The sequence below is a fragment of the Salmo salar genome, unplaced genomic scaffold (genome assembly GCF_965601325.2).
Source record: "Salmo salar unplaced genomic scaffold, fSalSal1 ptg000377l, whole genome shotgun sequence".
Classification (NCBI taxonomy): domain Eukaryota; kingdom Metazoa; phylum Chordata; class Actinopteri; order Salmoniformes; family Salmonidae; genus Salmo; species Salmo salar.
Window position 1 is genome coordinate 431386 of NW_027675365.1, and position 14879 is coordinate 446264.

The window sequence follows — 14879 nt, forward strand, 5'->3', positions numbered from 1 at the left end:
AGTTGGTTGCATAAATAATTATCACTACTAAATGTTACATGAAATGTAAATATTTGATTGCATAGTCATATTTTCAACGTCATTTTGCTAGATGGGATATCCCCAATGTCAAAACAGTTTTAACGTGTCCAAATCAATAACCAATATGCAGAAACAGTTTGTGATAAATTGAAAACCTAAACATAACATGTGCTATATACACAAACATCTGCCACAATAATTATATTACTTGTATTATTTAAAACAAGCACCTTATAAAACTGTACAAGCACCAGAAACACTGTTGTTTTGACAAGTAGCAATAAATCACTAATATCGATTAGGGGGGAAATCAGGTTGTACGTGCTGTTGAAACTAACATAACTAAAAAAACACATGGAAATGGGAGATATATTTCACCTCACTGGTTAGAGGACAACCTGCAGAAGACAGTCAGCTACATTTTGGACTGATACATTTAAATTTAGGGGTCCCTAAACAAAGGAACACAACACTTATTTGTCATAACTCATCGATATCATGTGGATTTTTTTTTCTTTTTACCGTTGTTTTACCAGTTAAGTTGACTGAGAACACATTCTCATTTACAGCAACAACCTGGGGAATAGTTACAGGGGAGAGGAGGGCCAGATTGCGAATTTAGCCAGGACACCGGGGTTAACACCCATACTCTTACAATAAGTGCAATGGGATCTTTAATGACCTCAGAGAGTCAGGACACCCGTTTAACGTCCCATCCGAAAGACTGCACCCTACACTGGGCAGTCACTGCCCTGGGGCATTGGGATATTGTTTAGACCAGAGGAAAGAGTGCCTCCAACTGGCCCTCCAACACCACTTCCAGCAGCATCTGGTCTCCCATCCAGGGACTGACCAGGACCAACCCTGCTTAGCTTCAGAAGCAAGCCAGCAGTGGGATGCAGGGTGGTATGCTGCTGGGTTAAAGCCAGCAGTGGGATGCAGGGTGGTATGCTGCTGGCAATCAATTGTGCGAAAGGAGGGAGATGAGGTTACACGTCCTGTTAAAACGAACAGCTCAAAAACCACACGGAATCTGGGGATAATGTGTACATCCCTGGTCAGAGGACAATTTGTAGAAAACAGCTCGCTACATTTTGAAGTGTTGCATTTTGATTCAAGTGGGTCACCAACATGGTAAGTGTAACACAACTCTTTTTGTTAAATCACATAAATAGTAACTCTTCCATTTCAGAGCCTGGATTTTCCACCTGAGGTTAATATCCATATCATGTTGAAATCAATAGAACAGGGGACATACTTTTAGGGTTCTACATTGTGACACTATTAAAATACTCCTTCTACAATGTTAAAACATTCTACATTGTGACATTTCATTGATATCATGAAACAACTCCTTCATGTATTTTCTGATGTTTGATCAGAGGTCTTTTATCTGTGAATCTCTTGTCACACTGATCACAGCTATAAGGTTTCTCTCCTGTGTGTGTTCTCTGGTGTTGAGTCAGAGTGCTAGATGTAGTAAAACTCTTCCCACATTGACCACAGCTATAAGGTTTCTCTCCTGTGTGTGTTCTCTGGTGTTTAGTCAGAGTGCTAGATGTAGTAAAACTCTTCCCACATTGACCACAGCTATAAGGTTTCTCTCCTGTGTGTGTTCTCTGGTGTAAAGTCAGATATCTAGATGTAGTAAAACTCTTCCCACATTGACCACAGCTATAAAGTTTCTCTCCTGTGTGTGTTCTCTGGTGTTGAGTCAGAGTGCTAGATGTAGTAAAACTCTTCCCACATTGACCACAGCTATAAGGTTTCTCTCCTGTGTGTGTTCTCTGGTGTAAAGTCAGATATCTAGATGTAGTAAAACTCTTCCCACATTGACCACAGCTATAACGTTTCTCTCCTGTGTGTGTTCTCTGGTGTTGAGTCAGATATCTAGATGTAGTAAAACTCTTCCCACATTGACCACAGCAATACGGTTTCTCTCCTGTGTGTGTTCTCTGGTGTTGAGTCAGAGTGCTAGATATAGTAAAACTCTTCCCACATTGACCACAGCTATAAGGTTTCTCTCCTGTGTGTGTTCTCTGGTGTGATACCAGATGGCCAGATTCACCAAAACTCTTCCCACATTGATCACAGCTATAAGGTTTCTCTCCTGTGTGTATTCTCTGGTGTGATACCAGATGGCCAGATTGACTAAAACTCTTCCCACATTGATCACAGCTATAAGATTTCTCTCCTGTGTGTATTCTCTGGTGTAGAGTCAGAGTGAAAGATGCCGCAAACCTCTTCCCACATTGACCACAGATATAACGTTTCTCTCCTGTGTGTGTTCTCTGGTGCACTGTCAGCCCTCCAGATTGACCAAAACTCTTCCCACATTGAGTACAGCTATAAGGTTTCTCTCCTGTGTGGATTCTCTGATGAATTTTATTGCCTGATGGGGAGGTGAATCTCTTCCCACAGTCAGAGCAGCAGTGAGTTCTCTTCCCTGTGGATCTCTGCTGGTGTTTATTGAGGTGTTCTAATGTGGAGAGGCTCTTCTCTGCCTCTTCAGCATCAAGAGGTTGTTGAGGCTCCCCAGAGGATCCACGATAGTCCCATATCGCTCCTGTGTGAACAACAAAGTCAGACAGATGATTAAAGGCCCACAACAGCGGTAATCCACTGTAAAAGGTGATGCCAACAGCGGAGCCATGATGTTGGACAACAATTGACGTCTGTAATGAATGTTAAAATTATTTGATATTTGCCTTAAAATGAGCAAGAATAGTCATATTTTGTCTTGTTTTCACATTCGTAGTGACATTGATGATTGTAGGCTAGAAATAAGTTATTCGTGTTGTTGAACCTCTAAGCAGTGTGCCAGACGACTAATTGGTCTCCAATATAGGCCCCTTTCTGTGTTTGCTAAAATTGCGGGACGAGGGCAATTTGATTGCAGAAACTCCTCCCTGCTAATGAGGAAACCACTAGTTATGGATGTACTATATCTGCCTGGAGCAAAAATGGTGAGAAAAGATTTTAGTTTTTCACAATGTATTCTGAATGTGAATGGGGGAAATTCAGGGGAGTAACCTCCATTTCCAGGTTGATGATGAGTTCATTTCACACTACTTTGGATTATAATTGTAAGGATATTTGAATGTCCTGTTTAATATAATGCTTGCTAAAGCATTAAGAATTATGTGTAATTATTGAAGAACCGCGTTAATGACAGTATCCATTTGGGTGTTGTCAATAAAGTTAAGATTTTATTTATTTATTTAACCAGGTAGGCCAGTTGAGAACAAGTTCTCATTTACAACTGTGACCTGGTGAAGATAAGGCAAAGCAGTGCGACACAAACAACACAGAGTTACACATGGAATAAACAAACGTACAGTCAATAACACAATAGAAAAATCTATATACAGTGTGTGCAAATGGAGTACGGAGGCAAGGCAATAAATAGACCATAGTAGTGAAGTAATTACAATTTAGCAAATTAACACTGGAGAGATAGATGTGCAGATGATGATGTGCAAGTAGAAATACTGGGGTGCAAAAGAGCAAAAAAGTAAATAAAAACATGGGGATGAGGTAGGCAGTTGGATGGGCTATTTACAGATGGGCTGTGTACAGCTGCAGCGATCGGTAAGCTGATCAGATAGCTGATGCTTAAAGTTAGTGAGGGAGATATATGTCTCCAACTTCAGCGATTTTTGCAATTCGTTCCAGTCATTGGCAGCAGAGAACTGGAAGGAAATGCGGCCAAAGTAGGTGTTGGCTTTGGGGATGACCAGTGAGATATACCTCCTGGAGCGTGTGCTATGGGTGGGTGTTGCTATGGTGACCAGTGAGCTGAGTTAAGGCGGAGCTTTACATAGCAAAGACTTATAGATGACCTGGAGCCAGTGGGTTTGGCGACGAATATGTAGCGAGGGCCAGCCGACGAGAGCGTACAGGTCGCAGTGGTGGGTGGTATATGGGGCATTGGTGACAAAACGGATGGCACTGTGATAGACTGCATCCAGTTTGCTGAGTAGAGTGTTGGAGGCTATTTTGAAAATGACATCGCCGAAGTTAACCTGTTAGGGCTAGGGGGCAGTATTGACACGGCTGGATAAAAAACATACCCGATTTAATCTGGTTACCACTCCTACCCAGTAACTAGAATATGCATATACTTATTACATATGGATAGAAAACACCCTACATTTTCTAAAACTGAGATTCCTTTACAGGAAGTGGCCTGTCTGACCATTTCTTGAACTTCTTTTCCATCTCTATCATTTACTAAGGATCTCTGCTCTAACGTGACACTTCCCACGTCGTCCATAGGCGCTCAGAGCCCGGGAAAAAACAGAATGTCGTCATTCCAGCCCCAGGCTGAAACACATTATCGCCTTTCTCAAGTGGCCGATCAAGGGACACTGGGCTTAGGCGCGTGACCCGACCGCCCCCGCCTTTGGGATTTTTTCCTCTGTTTGCCGAAAAGGAGATTCCCTGTCGGAATATTATCGCTTTTCTACGAGAAAAATGTCGTAAAAATTGATTTTAAACAGCGGTTGACATGCTTCGAAGTACGGTAATGGAATATTTAGAATTTTATTGTCACGAATTGCGCCATGCGCGCGACACTTCTTTACTATTTCGGATAGTGTCTGGAACGCACAAACAAAACGCCGCTATTCGGATATAACGATGGATTATTTTGGACCAAACCAACATTTGTTATTGAAGTAGCAGTCCTGGGTGTGCATTCTGACGAAGACAACAAAAGGTAATCAAACTTTTATAATAGTAAATATGATTATGGTGAGTGCTAAACTTGCCGGGTGTCTAAATAGCGAGCCCGTGATGCCTGGGCTATGTACTTAGAATATTGCAAAATGTGCTTTCACCAAAAAGCTATTTTAAAATCGGACATATCGAGTGCATAGAGGAGGTCTGTATCTATAATTCTTAAAATAATTCTTATGCTTTTTGTGAACGTTTATCGTGAGTAATTTAGTAAAATGTTAGCGAATTCCCCGGAAGTTTGCGGGGGGGTATGCTAGTTCTGAACGTCACATGCTAATGTAAAAAGCTGGTTTTTGATATAAATATGAACTTGATTGAACAAAACATGCATGTATTGTATAACATATTGTCCTAGGGTTGTCATCTGATGAAGATCATCAAAGGTGAGTGCTGCATTTAGCTGTCTTCTGGGTTTTGGTGACATTATATGCTGGCTTGAAAAATGGGTGTCTGATTATTTCTGGCTTGGTACTCTGCTGACATAATCTAATGTTTTGCTTTCGTTGTAAAGCCTTTTTGAAATCGGACAGTGTGGTTAGATTAACGAGAGTCTTGTCTTTAAATAGCTGTAAAATAGTCATATGTTTGAGAAATTGAAGTAATAGGATTTTTTACGTTTTGAAAATCGCGCCACAGGCTGCCAGTGGCTGTTACGTAGGTGGGACGAATTCGTCCCACCTAGCCCATAGAGGTTAAGCTCTATGGGCTTTTTACATGCTAATGTAAAAAGCTGGTTTTTGATATAAATATGAACTTGATTGAACAAAACATGCATGTATTGTATAACATAATGTCCTAGGAGTGTCATCTGATGAAGATTATCAAAGGTTAGTACTGCATTTAGCTGTGGTTTTGGTTTTTGTGACATATCAAACGCTGTTTAAAATCTATTTTTATGCTACTTTTCTCGTAAAATAGCGATAATATTACAACCGGGCAACGTTGTATTCATTCGAAGGCTGAAAGAAAAAAAAATTGAATTCTCGTGAACGCGCATCTCAGTCTCACTGTCCCCAGGCTGACTGATCACAAACAGAGCTGCTGTACTTTGCCCAGAGACAGCAGACACCCCATTCCACTTTCTGGTGGCTTTAGAGAGCAAATGGAAGCCTTAGAAAGTGTCACGTTACAGCACAGATGCTGTAATGTCGATAGAGATGCAGAAGGACAACAAATTATCAGACAGGGCCTTCCTGTATGGAATCTTCTCAGGTTTTGACCTGCCATTTGAGTTCTGTTATACTCACAGACACCATTCAAACAGTTTTAGAAACTTTAGAGTGTTTTCTATCCAAATCTACTAATTATATGCATATTCTAGTTTCTGGGCAGGAGTAGTAACCAGATTAAATCGGGTACGTTTTTTATCCGGACGTGAAAATACTGCCCCCTATCCCAAACAGGGTAAACTATCATTATAACATCATGGATGAATTCTAGAATATACTATATAGCCTAGAAACCTGGTTAAACTATCATTATGACCTCATGGATGGCCAGTCCTTGTATTCATAGTGTAGTGAATTCAGGGGGAGGCCCTGAGCTGAACTCAAACCTGGGTCCAGTGACTGTCAAGCCAACACCTTATAACTGTTACGCCAAGATGTCTGAACTTCTTGACGAGGTCCCTATGAATTTGAGAGTGGTTACACTTCTCCTTCCCCCATCCCTCAGCTGTTTACCAAACCAAGTCTCTGGGCAGCCATTTTGTTTCTGTTTAAAAACTAGGTTGTCCCTTTAAAAAAGCCACACAATCTATCAACCAATCTGCAGTCCAAACAATAACAAAGCTGTAATTCCACCACTGTTTTGGTAATAAGATGATTATGGGGTTGGAGAAATGTAACTACTCTCAAATTCATAGACAGACCTATGGATGCAAGGACTGACCATCCATGATATCAACATTATAGTTTTAACCATGTTGAGGCTATACAGTGTTGATTTACATTATTTCTAAACATTGGAGTAAAAAAAATCTTATTTGGGGTTCTGATGGGGTACAACAGTTGAACTAAGCTCATGAGACATGTGTTATATTCTTCAAGAATCAATGGCTATAAATTAATAATTATAAAGTCACAATATGGATGTAGCAATTGCATATTTCCCCTTTAACACCACACATCAGTTCAACAACTGCAGAGTTTGTGCCTCTGTTTTTAAGACAGTACTTACTAGTGTTTATCAGGGCCCGTTCATTGTTAAAACCATTGGATGCCTTAACATGCCTTTGGGAAACCGGGCCCAGATATCCAGATTCTTCCTCTTCTTCCTTCTTCGATGTGACAGTCATCTCCCCCTCCTCCTCTTCCACTCCATAAACTGCATCTTCCTCCTCTTCTTTTACTGTAACATCCTCCTCCTCTTTCACTCTGAACGCGTCTTCCTCTTCTTTCACTGTAACGTCTTTCTCTTCTTCTTTCACTGTAACAGCCTCACCCTCTACTTGTTTTTGTATTGTAACATCTTTCTCTTCCCCCTCCTCTTTGACGAGAGCTTCTTTCTCCGTCCAGCAGACCTCCTCTTTAACAGAAGAGTAGCTCAGTGACCGCATGGTCGGAGATGTTAGCTAGGCTAATGCTAACTTAACCAGCCCGCTAGCTGAATAATAACAACAACACCGTAAATATGAAATTAAAACGGATAAGTAACTAGACGACAGAAGTGGGTTTAAAACACAGTGGCTAATATACACGAACGAGTCTAAAGAGCTTTATTGGTTCGGCTATTTTGTCTAGCAAGCTACCGAGGTGGCTGAATAACTGTTGCTGCTGTTGAAAGAAGCGTTCCGTCCACTACATTATACGTCACACTAACAGCATTACCTTAAATTCCCACACCGCCATCTGCTGACTGGAGTGGGTAACGCAGTTGAGTAAAATGTATATTATAATGTTCAGACAAAAAGTTAAACGGTAGGAACTTCCTGAATTGGAATTACCCCTCTACACATGTACTGCACTGGAATTATCCCATTGGCTGGCAGAAACGTGCAGTTTCGTTTTTATTGGGCCATCAAAGCTGTGTCAGGGATTTTTGTGATTGGTTCCATTTCAGTCACATGTGCATAAGGGAGAGGTGGTGTCTGATGTCTGCAGGTCAATGCAACTGAGAAATATGATCCTTGTAACTATTCTCTGTGAATATCAGCAGTGGGAATGATTGTGAAATATGATCCTTGTAATTATTCTCTGTGAATATCAGCAGTGGGAATGATTGTGAAATATGATCCTTGTAATTATTCTCTGTGAATATCAGCAGTGGTAATGATTGTGAAATATTTAGTTCATTTCATCAGAGCAACATGATAATTAATGATTTCTGAACAACCATTTTTTATTTAATGTCTATTAAGAATATCTGATCAACTTTATTTCACTTGGTGATGTTTCATTATAGAGAACATGACATGACAATACATGACATCTACAGTGGTGATGTGTCATTATAGAGAACATGACATAACAATACATGACATCTACAGTGGTGATGTTTCATTATAGAGAACATAACATGACAATACATGACATCTACAGTGGTGATGTTTCATTATAGAGAACATAACATAACAATACATGACATCTACAGTGGTGATGTTTCATTATAGAGAACATAACAATACATGACATCTACAGTGGTGATGTTTCATTATAGAGAACATAACATAACAATACATGACATCGACAGTGGTGATGTTTCATTATAGAGAACATGACATAACAATACATGACATCTACAGTGGTGATGTGTCATTATAGAGAACATGACATGACAATACATGACATCTACAGTGGTGATGTTTCATTATAGAGAACATGACAATATATGACATCTACAGTGGTGATGTTTCATTATAGAGAACATAACAATACATGACATCTACAGTGGTGATGTTTCATTATAGAGAACATGACATAACAATACATGACATCTACAGTGGTGATGTTTCATTATAGAGAACATAACAATACATGACATCTACAGTGGTGATGTTTCATTATAGAGAACATGACATAACAATACATGACATCTACAGTGGTGATGTTTCATTATAGAGAACATGACATAACAATACATGACATCTACAGTGGTGATGTTTCATTATAGAGAACATAACATGACAATACATGACATCTACAGTGGTGATGTTTCATTATAGAGAACATGACATAACAATACATGACATCTACAGTGGTGATGTTTCATTATAGAGAACATGACATAACAATACATGACATCTACAGTGGTGATGTTTCATTATAGAGAACATGACATAACAATACATGACATCTACAGTGGTGATGTGTCATTATAGAGAACATGACAATACATGACATCTACAGTGGTGATGTTTCATTATAGAGAACATGACATAACAATACATGACATCTACAGTGGTGATGTTTCATTATAGAGAACATAACAATACATGACATCTACAGTGGTGATGTTTCATTATAGAGAACATGACAATACATGACATCTACAGTGGTGATGTTTCATTATAGAGAACATGACAATACATGACATCTACAGTGGTGATGTTTCATTATAGAGAACATAACAATACATGACATCTACAGTGGTGATGTTTCATTATAGAGAACATAACATGACAATACATGACATCTACAGTGGTGATGTTTCATTATAGAGAACATGACATAACAATACATGACATCTACAGTGGTGATGTTTCATTATAGAGAACATGACAATACATGACATCTACAGTGGTGATGTTTCATTATAGAGAACATAACATGACAATACATGACATCTACAGTGGTGATGTTTCATTATAGAGAACATGACAATACATGACATCTACAGTGGTGATGTTTCATTATAGAGAACATGACAATACATGACATCTACAGTGGTGATGTTTCATTATAGAGAACATAACAATACATGACATCTACAGTGGTGATGTTTCATTATAGAGAACATGACAATACATGACATCTACAGTGGTGATGTTTCATTATAGAGAACATAACATGACAATACATGACATCTACAGTGGTGATGTTTCATTATAGAGAACATAACATAACAATACATGACATCTACAGTGGTGATGTTTCATTATAGAGAACATGACATAACAATACATGACATCTACAGTGGTGATGTTTCATTATAGAGAACATAACAATACATGACATCTACAGTGGTGATGTTTCATTATAGAGAACATGACAATACATGACATCTACAGTGGTGATGTTTCATTATAGAGAACATAACATGACAATACATGACATCTACAGTGGTGATGTTTCATTATAGAGAACATGACATGACAATACATGACATCTACAGTGGTGATGTTTCATTATAGAGAACATGACAATACATGACATCTACAGTGGTGATGTTTCATTATAGAGAACATGACAATACATGACATCTACAGTGGTGATGTTTCATTATAGAGAACATAACAATACATGACCTCTACAGTGGTGATGTTTCATTATAGAGAACATAACAATACATGACATCTACAGTGGTGATGTTTCATTATAGAGAACATAACAATACATGACATCTACAGTGGTGATGTTTCATTATAGAGAACATGACATAACAATACATGACATCTACAGTGGTGATGTTTCATTATAGAGAACATGACATGACAATACATGACATCTACAGTGGTGATGTTTCATTATAGAGAACATAACATGACAATACATGACATCTACAGTGGTGATGTTTCATTATAGAGAACATAACAATACATGACATCTACAGTGGTGATGTTTCATTATAGAGAACATAACATAACAATACATGACATCTACAGTGGTGATGTTTCATTATAGAGAACATAACAATACATGACATCTACAGTGGTGATGTTTCATTATAGAGAACATAACAATACATGACATCTACAGTGGTGATGTGTCATTATAGAGAACATAACATAACAATACATGACATCTACAGTGGTGATGTTTCATTATAGAGAACATAACATAACAATACATGACATCTACAGTGGTGATGTTTCATTATAGAGAACATAACAATACATGACATCTACAGTGGTGATGTTTCATTATAGAGAACATGACATAACAATACATGACATCTACAGTGGTGATGTTTCATTATAGAGAACATGACATAACAATACATGACATCTACAGTGGTGATGTTTCATTATAGAGAACATAACATGACAATACATGACATCTACAGTGGTGATGTTTCATTATAGAGAACATGACAATACATGACATCTACAGTGGTGATGTTTCATTATAGAGAACATAACATGACAATACATGACATCTACAGTGGTGATGTTTCATTATAGAGAACATGACATAACAATACATGACATCTACAGTGGTGATGTTTCATTATAGAGAACATGACATAACAATACATGACATCTACAGTGGTGATGTTTCATTATAGAGAACATAACATGACAATACATGACATCTACAGTGGTGATGTTTCATTATAGAGAACATAACAATACATGACATCTACAGTGGTGATGTGTCATTATAGAGAACATAACATGACAATACATGACATCTACAGTGGTGATGTTTCATTATAGAGAACATGACAATACATGACATCTACAGTGGTGATGTTTCATTATAGAGAACATGACAATACATGACATCTAAGTAGCTGAATATGATTATGGACTAACACTTTGAAGGACACAACTCATGTTGTTCTGGTTAAACAGTGGGGATTTTTTTTTACAATTAGGAAATAATATGTCATGTTTTACTCGTACCTCAGCCAGCATTGTGAATGGTTAGGAAATAATATGTCATGTTTTACTCGTACCTCAGCCAGCATTGTGAATGGTTAGGAAATAATATGTCATGTTTTACTCGTACCTCAGCCAGCATTGTGAATGGTTAGGAAATAATATGTCATGTTTTACTCGTACCTCAGCCAGCATTGTGAATGGTTAGGAAATAATATGTCATGTTTTACTCGTACCTCAGCCAGCATTGTGAATGGTTAAGAAATAATATGTCATGTTTTACTCGTACCTCAGCCAGCATTGTGAATGGTTAGGAAATAATATGTCATGTTTTACTCGTACCTCAGCCAGCATTGTGAATGGTTAGGAAATAATATGTCATGTTTTACTCGTACCTCAGCCAGCATTGTGAATGGTTAGGAAATAATATGTCATGTTTTACTAGTACCTCAGCCAGCATTGTGAATGGTTAGGAAATAATATGTCATGTTTTACTCGTACCTCAGCCAGCATTGTGAATGGTTAGGAAATAATATGTCATGTTTTACTCGTACCTCAGCCAGCATTGTGAATGGTTAGGAAATAATATGTCATGTTTTACTAGTACCTCAGCCAGCATTGTGACTGGTGTCTGATGCAGTGACATACTAGACCATGACAGTAAATCTAATACTTAGGTGTTTTTAGTCATCCATGAAAGGTCTGGGGTGGTTCTGTGGTTATAAGTTACTGACCTTGGAATACATTTCTGGCCATGCTGGCAGGGTCTGAATCAAACCCAATGTCCACCTGGTACACTGACAGGGTCTGAATCAAACCCAATGTCCACCTGGTACACTGGCAGGGTCTGAATCAACCCAATGTCCACCTGGTACACTGACAGGGTCTGAATCAACCCAATGTCCACCTGGTACACTGGCAGGGTCTGAATCAAACCCAATGTCCACCTGGTACACTGACAGGGTCTGAATCAAACCCAATGTCCACCTGGTACACTGGCAGGGTCTGAATCAACCCAATGTCCACCTGGTACACTGACAGGGTCTGAATCAACCCAATGTCCACCTGGTACACTGACAGGGTCTGAATCAACCCAATGTCCACCTGGTACACTGGCAGGGTCTGAATCAAACCCAATGTCCACCTGGTACACTGGCAGGGTCTGAATCAACCCAATGTCCACCTGGTACACTGACAGGGTCTGAATCAACCCAATGTCCACCTGGTACACTGACAGGGTCTGAATCAACCCAATGTCCATCCGGTACACTGGCAGGGTCTGAATCAACCCCAATGTCCACCTGGTACTCTGACAGGGTCTGAATCAACCCAATGTCCACCTGGTACACTGACAGGGTCTGAATCAACCCAATGTCCACCTGGTACACTGACAGGGTCTGAATCAACCCAATGTCCACCTGGTACACTGGCAGGGTCTGAATCAACCCAATGTCCACCTGGTACACTGGCAGGGTCTGAATCAAACCCAATGTCCACCTGGTACACTGACAGGGTCTGAATCAACCCAATGTCCACCTGGTACACTGGCAGGGTCTGAATCAAACCCAATGTCCACCTGGTACACTGGCAGGGTCTGAATCAACCCAATGTCCACCTGGTACACTGACAGGGTCTGAATCAAACCCAATGTCCACCTGGTACACTGGCAGGGTCTGAATCAACCCAATGTCCACCTGGTACACTGACAGGGTCTGAATCAACCCAATGTTAAGGGGAGGGTAGATTGGTCAAGAGGGTGATGATTATTGTTGTTCTACTGCCTGATTGTTATGCAACAACACTGTTTACAAAAGCTTTGTTAAATCAGCACAACAGTTTTCAGCTGTGCTAACATAATTGCAAAAGGGTTTTCTACTGATCAATTAGCCTTTTAAAATGATAAACTTGGATTAGCTAACACAACGTGCCATTGGAACACAGGAGTGATGTTTGCTGATAATGGGCCTCTATACGCCTATGTAGATATTCCATAAACAATCAGCTGTTTCCAGCTACAATAGTCATTTACAACATTAACAATGTCTACACTGTATTTCAGATCAATTTGATGTTATTTTAATGGACAAAAAAAACTGTTTTTCTTTCAAAAACAAGAACATTTCTAAGTGACTCCAACCTTTTGAACGGTAGTGTTAATCATTTTAGAATAAGGCTGTAATGTAACAAAATGTGGAAAAAGTGAAGGGGTCTGAATACTTTCCGAATGCACTGTATTGTTACACCATGTAGGAGCAGTATAGACCTAGTCTGTTCATTATATACATCTACATGATGTATTGTTACACCATGTAGCAGCAGTATAGACCTAGTCTGTTCATTATATACATCTACATGATGTATTGTTACACCATGTAGCAGCAGTATGGAGGTACAGTGGGGGACAAAATTGTTGACACCCTTGATAAAGATGAGCAAAAACAACTCTATAAAATAAAGAATTCAAATACTTCTATGTAAAAAAAAGGGTGAATTATATTATTGTATGCTGAAACAATTGCTCAGAGAAAGAGATTTAGTTGAACATGTTATTCTCAAAAGGTAAGGGTCTGAATTACTGCCACCCATGTTTTCAATACTCCAGCACTCTCCCTTTGGGAGGATAACGACACTGAAATGTTTTATGAGATTAGAAAACACATTGGGTGGGATCTTAGACCCTTCCTCCATACAGAATCTCTCCATGTCCTTGATTTATTTTGTCTGCGCTTGTGGACTGCCCTGTTCAATTCAAACCACAGGTTTTCAATGGAGTTCAAGTCCGAAGACTGAGTTGGCCATTAAAAATGTTGATTTTGTACCCAATTAACCATTTCTTTGTGGATGTTGATGTGTCTTGCTGGAACATCCACTTATGGCCAAGTTTCAGCCTCCTAGCAGAGAGGTAACCAGGTTTTGGGCTAAAATATCCTGGTAGTGGGTAAAGTTAATTTATTTATTTATACAGTAATTTTAGCTCATCTTTATCAAGGGTATCAATAACTAGGTGCTTATTTTGATATCTAGTTATTTGACTGAATCAGAAATACAGATGTGGAGTAGATGTAGAGTTTGTTTTAAATTCTCATAAAAAAATGAACTAATCAAACAACACTTGTTGCTCTTTGTACGTGTTGATATAATATTAATATTTAATGGAGAGAAAAAAAACGTTTCCCTAAACTGCTTTATAATATTATAATTCAATGAAGAATAAAAATAGTTTTCCCTCCTCAACTGCGTTTCCTCCCTCCAGACAGCAGATGGCGATATGTGTCTTTCAGGCGATGTTTCTAGTGTGACGTATAATCTAGTGGACGGAACGCTTCTTCAACAACTGCAGCCACCTCCGTAGCTCGCT

At 39.0% G+C, this 14879-nt stretch overlaps 1 protein-coding gene across 1 annotated transcript; it reads right to left on the bottom strand.

Annotated features, from left to right (window-relative positions):
* Nucleotides 1–398: 398 nt before the first annotated feature.
* Nucleotides 399–14107, bottom strand: LOC145875863 (uncharacterized). The gene is made up of 2 exons (XM_082971666.1): nt 14098–14107; nt 399–2527 (listed from the first exon to the last, which is right to left on the bottom strand). Exons 1-2 carry the CDS (start codon nt 14105–14107, stop codon nt 1362–1364), a joined length of 1176 nt encoding a protein of 391 aa, XP_082827792.1. The 3' UTR covers nt 399–1361.
* Nucleotides 14108–14879: the final 772 nt, after the last annotated feature.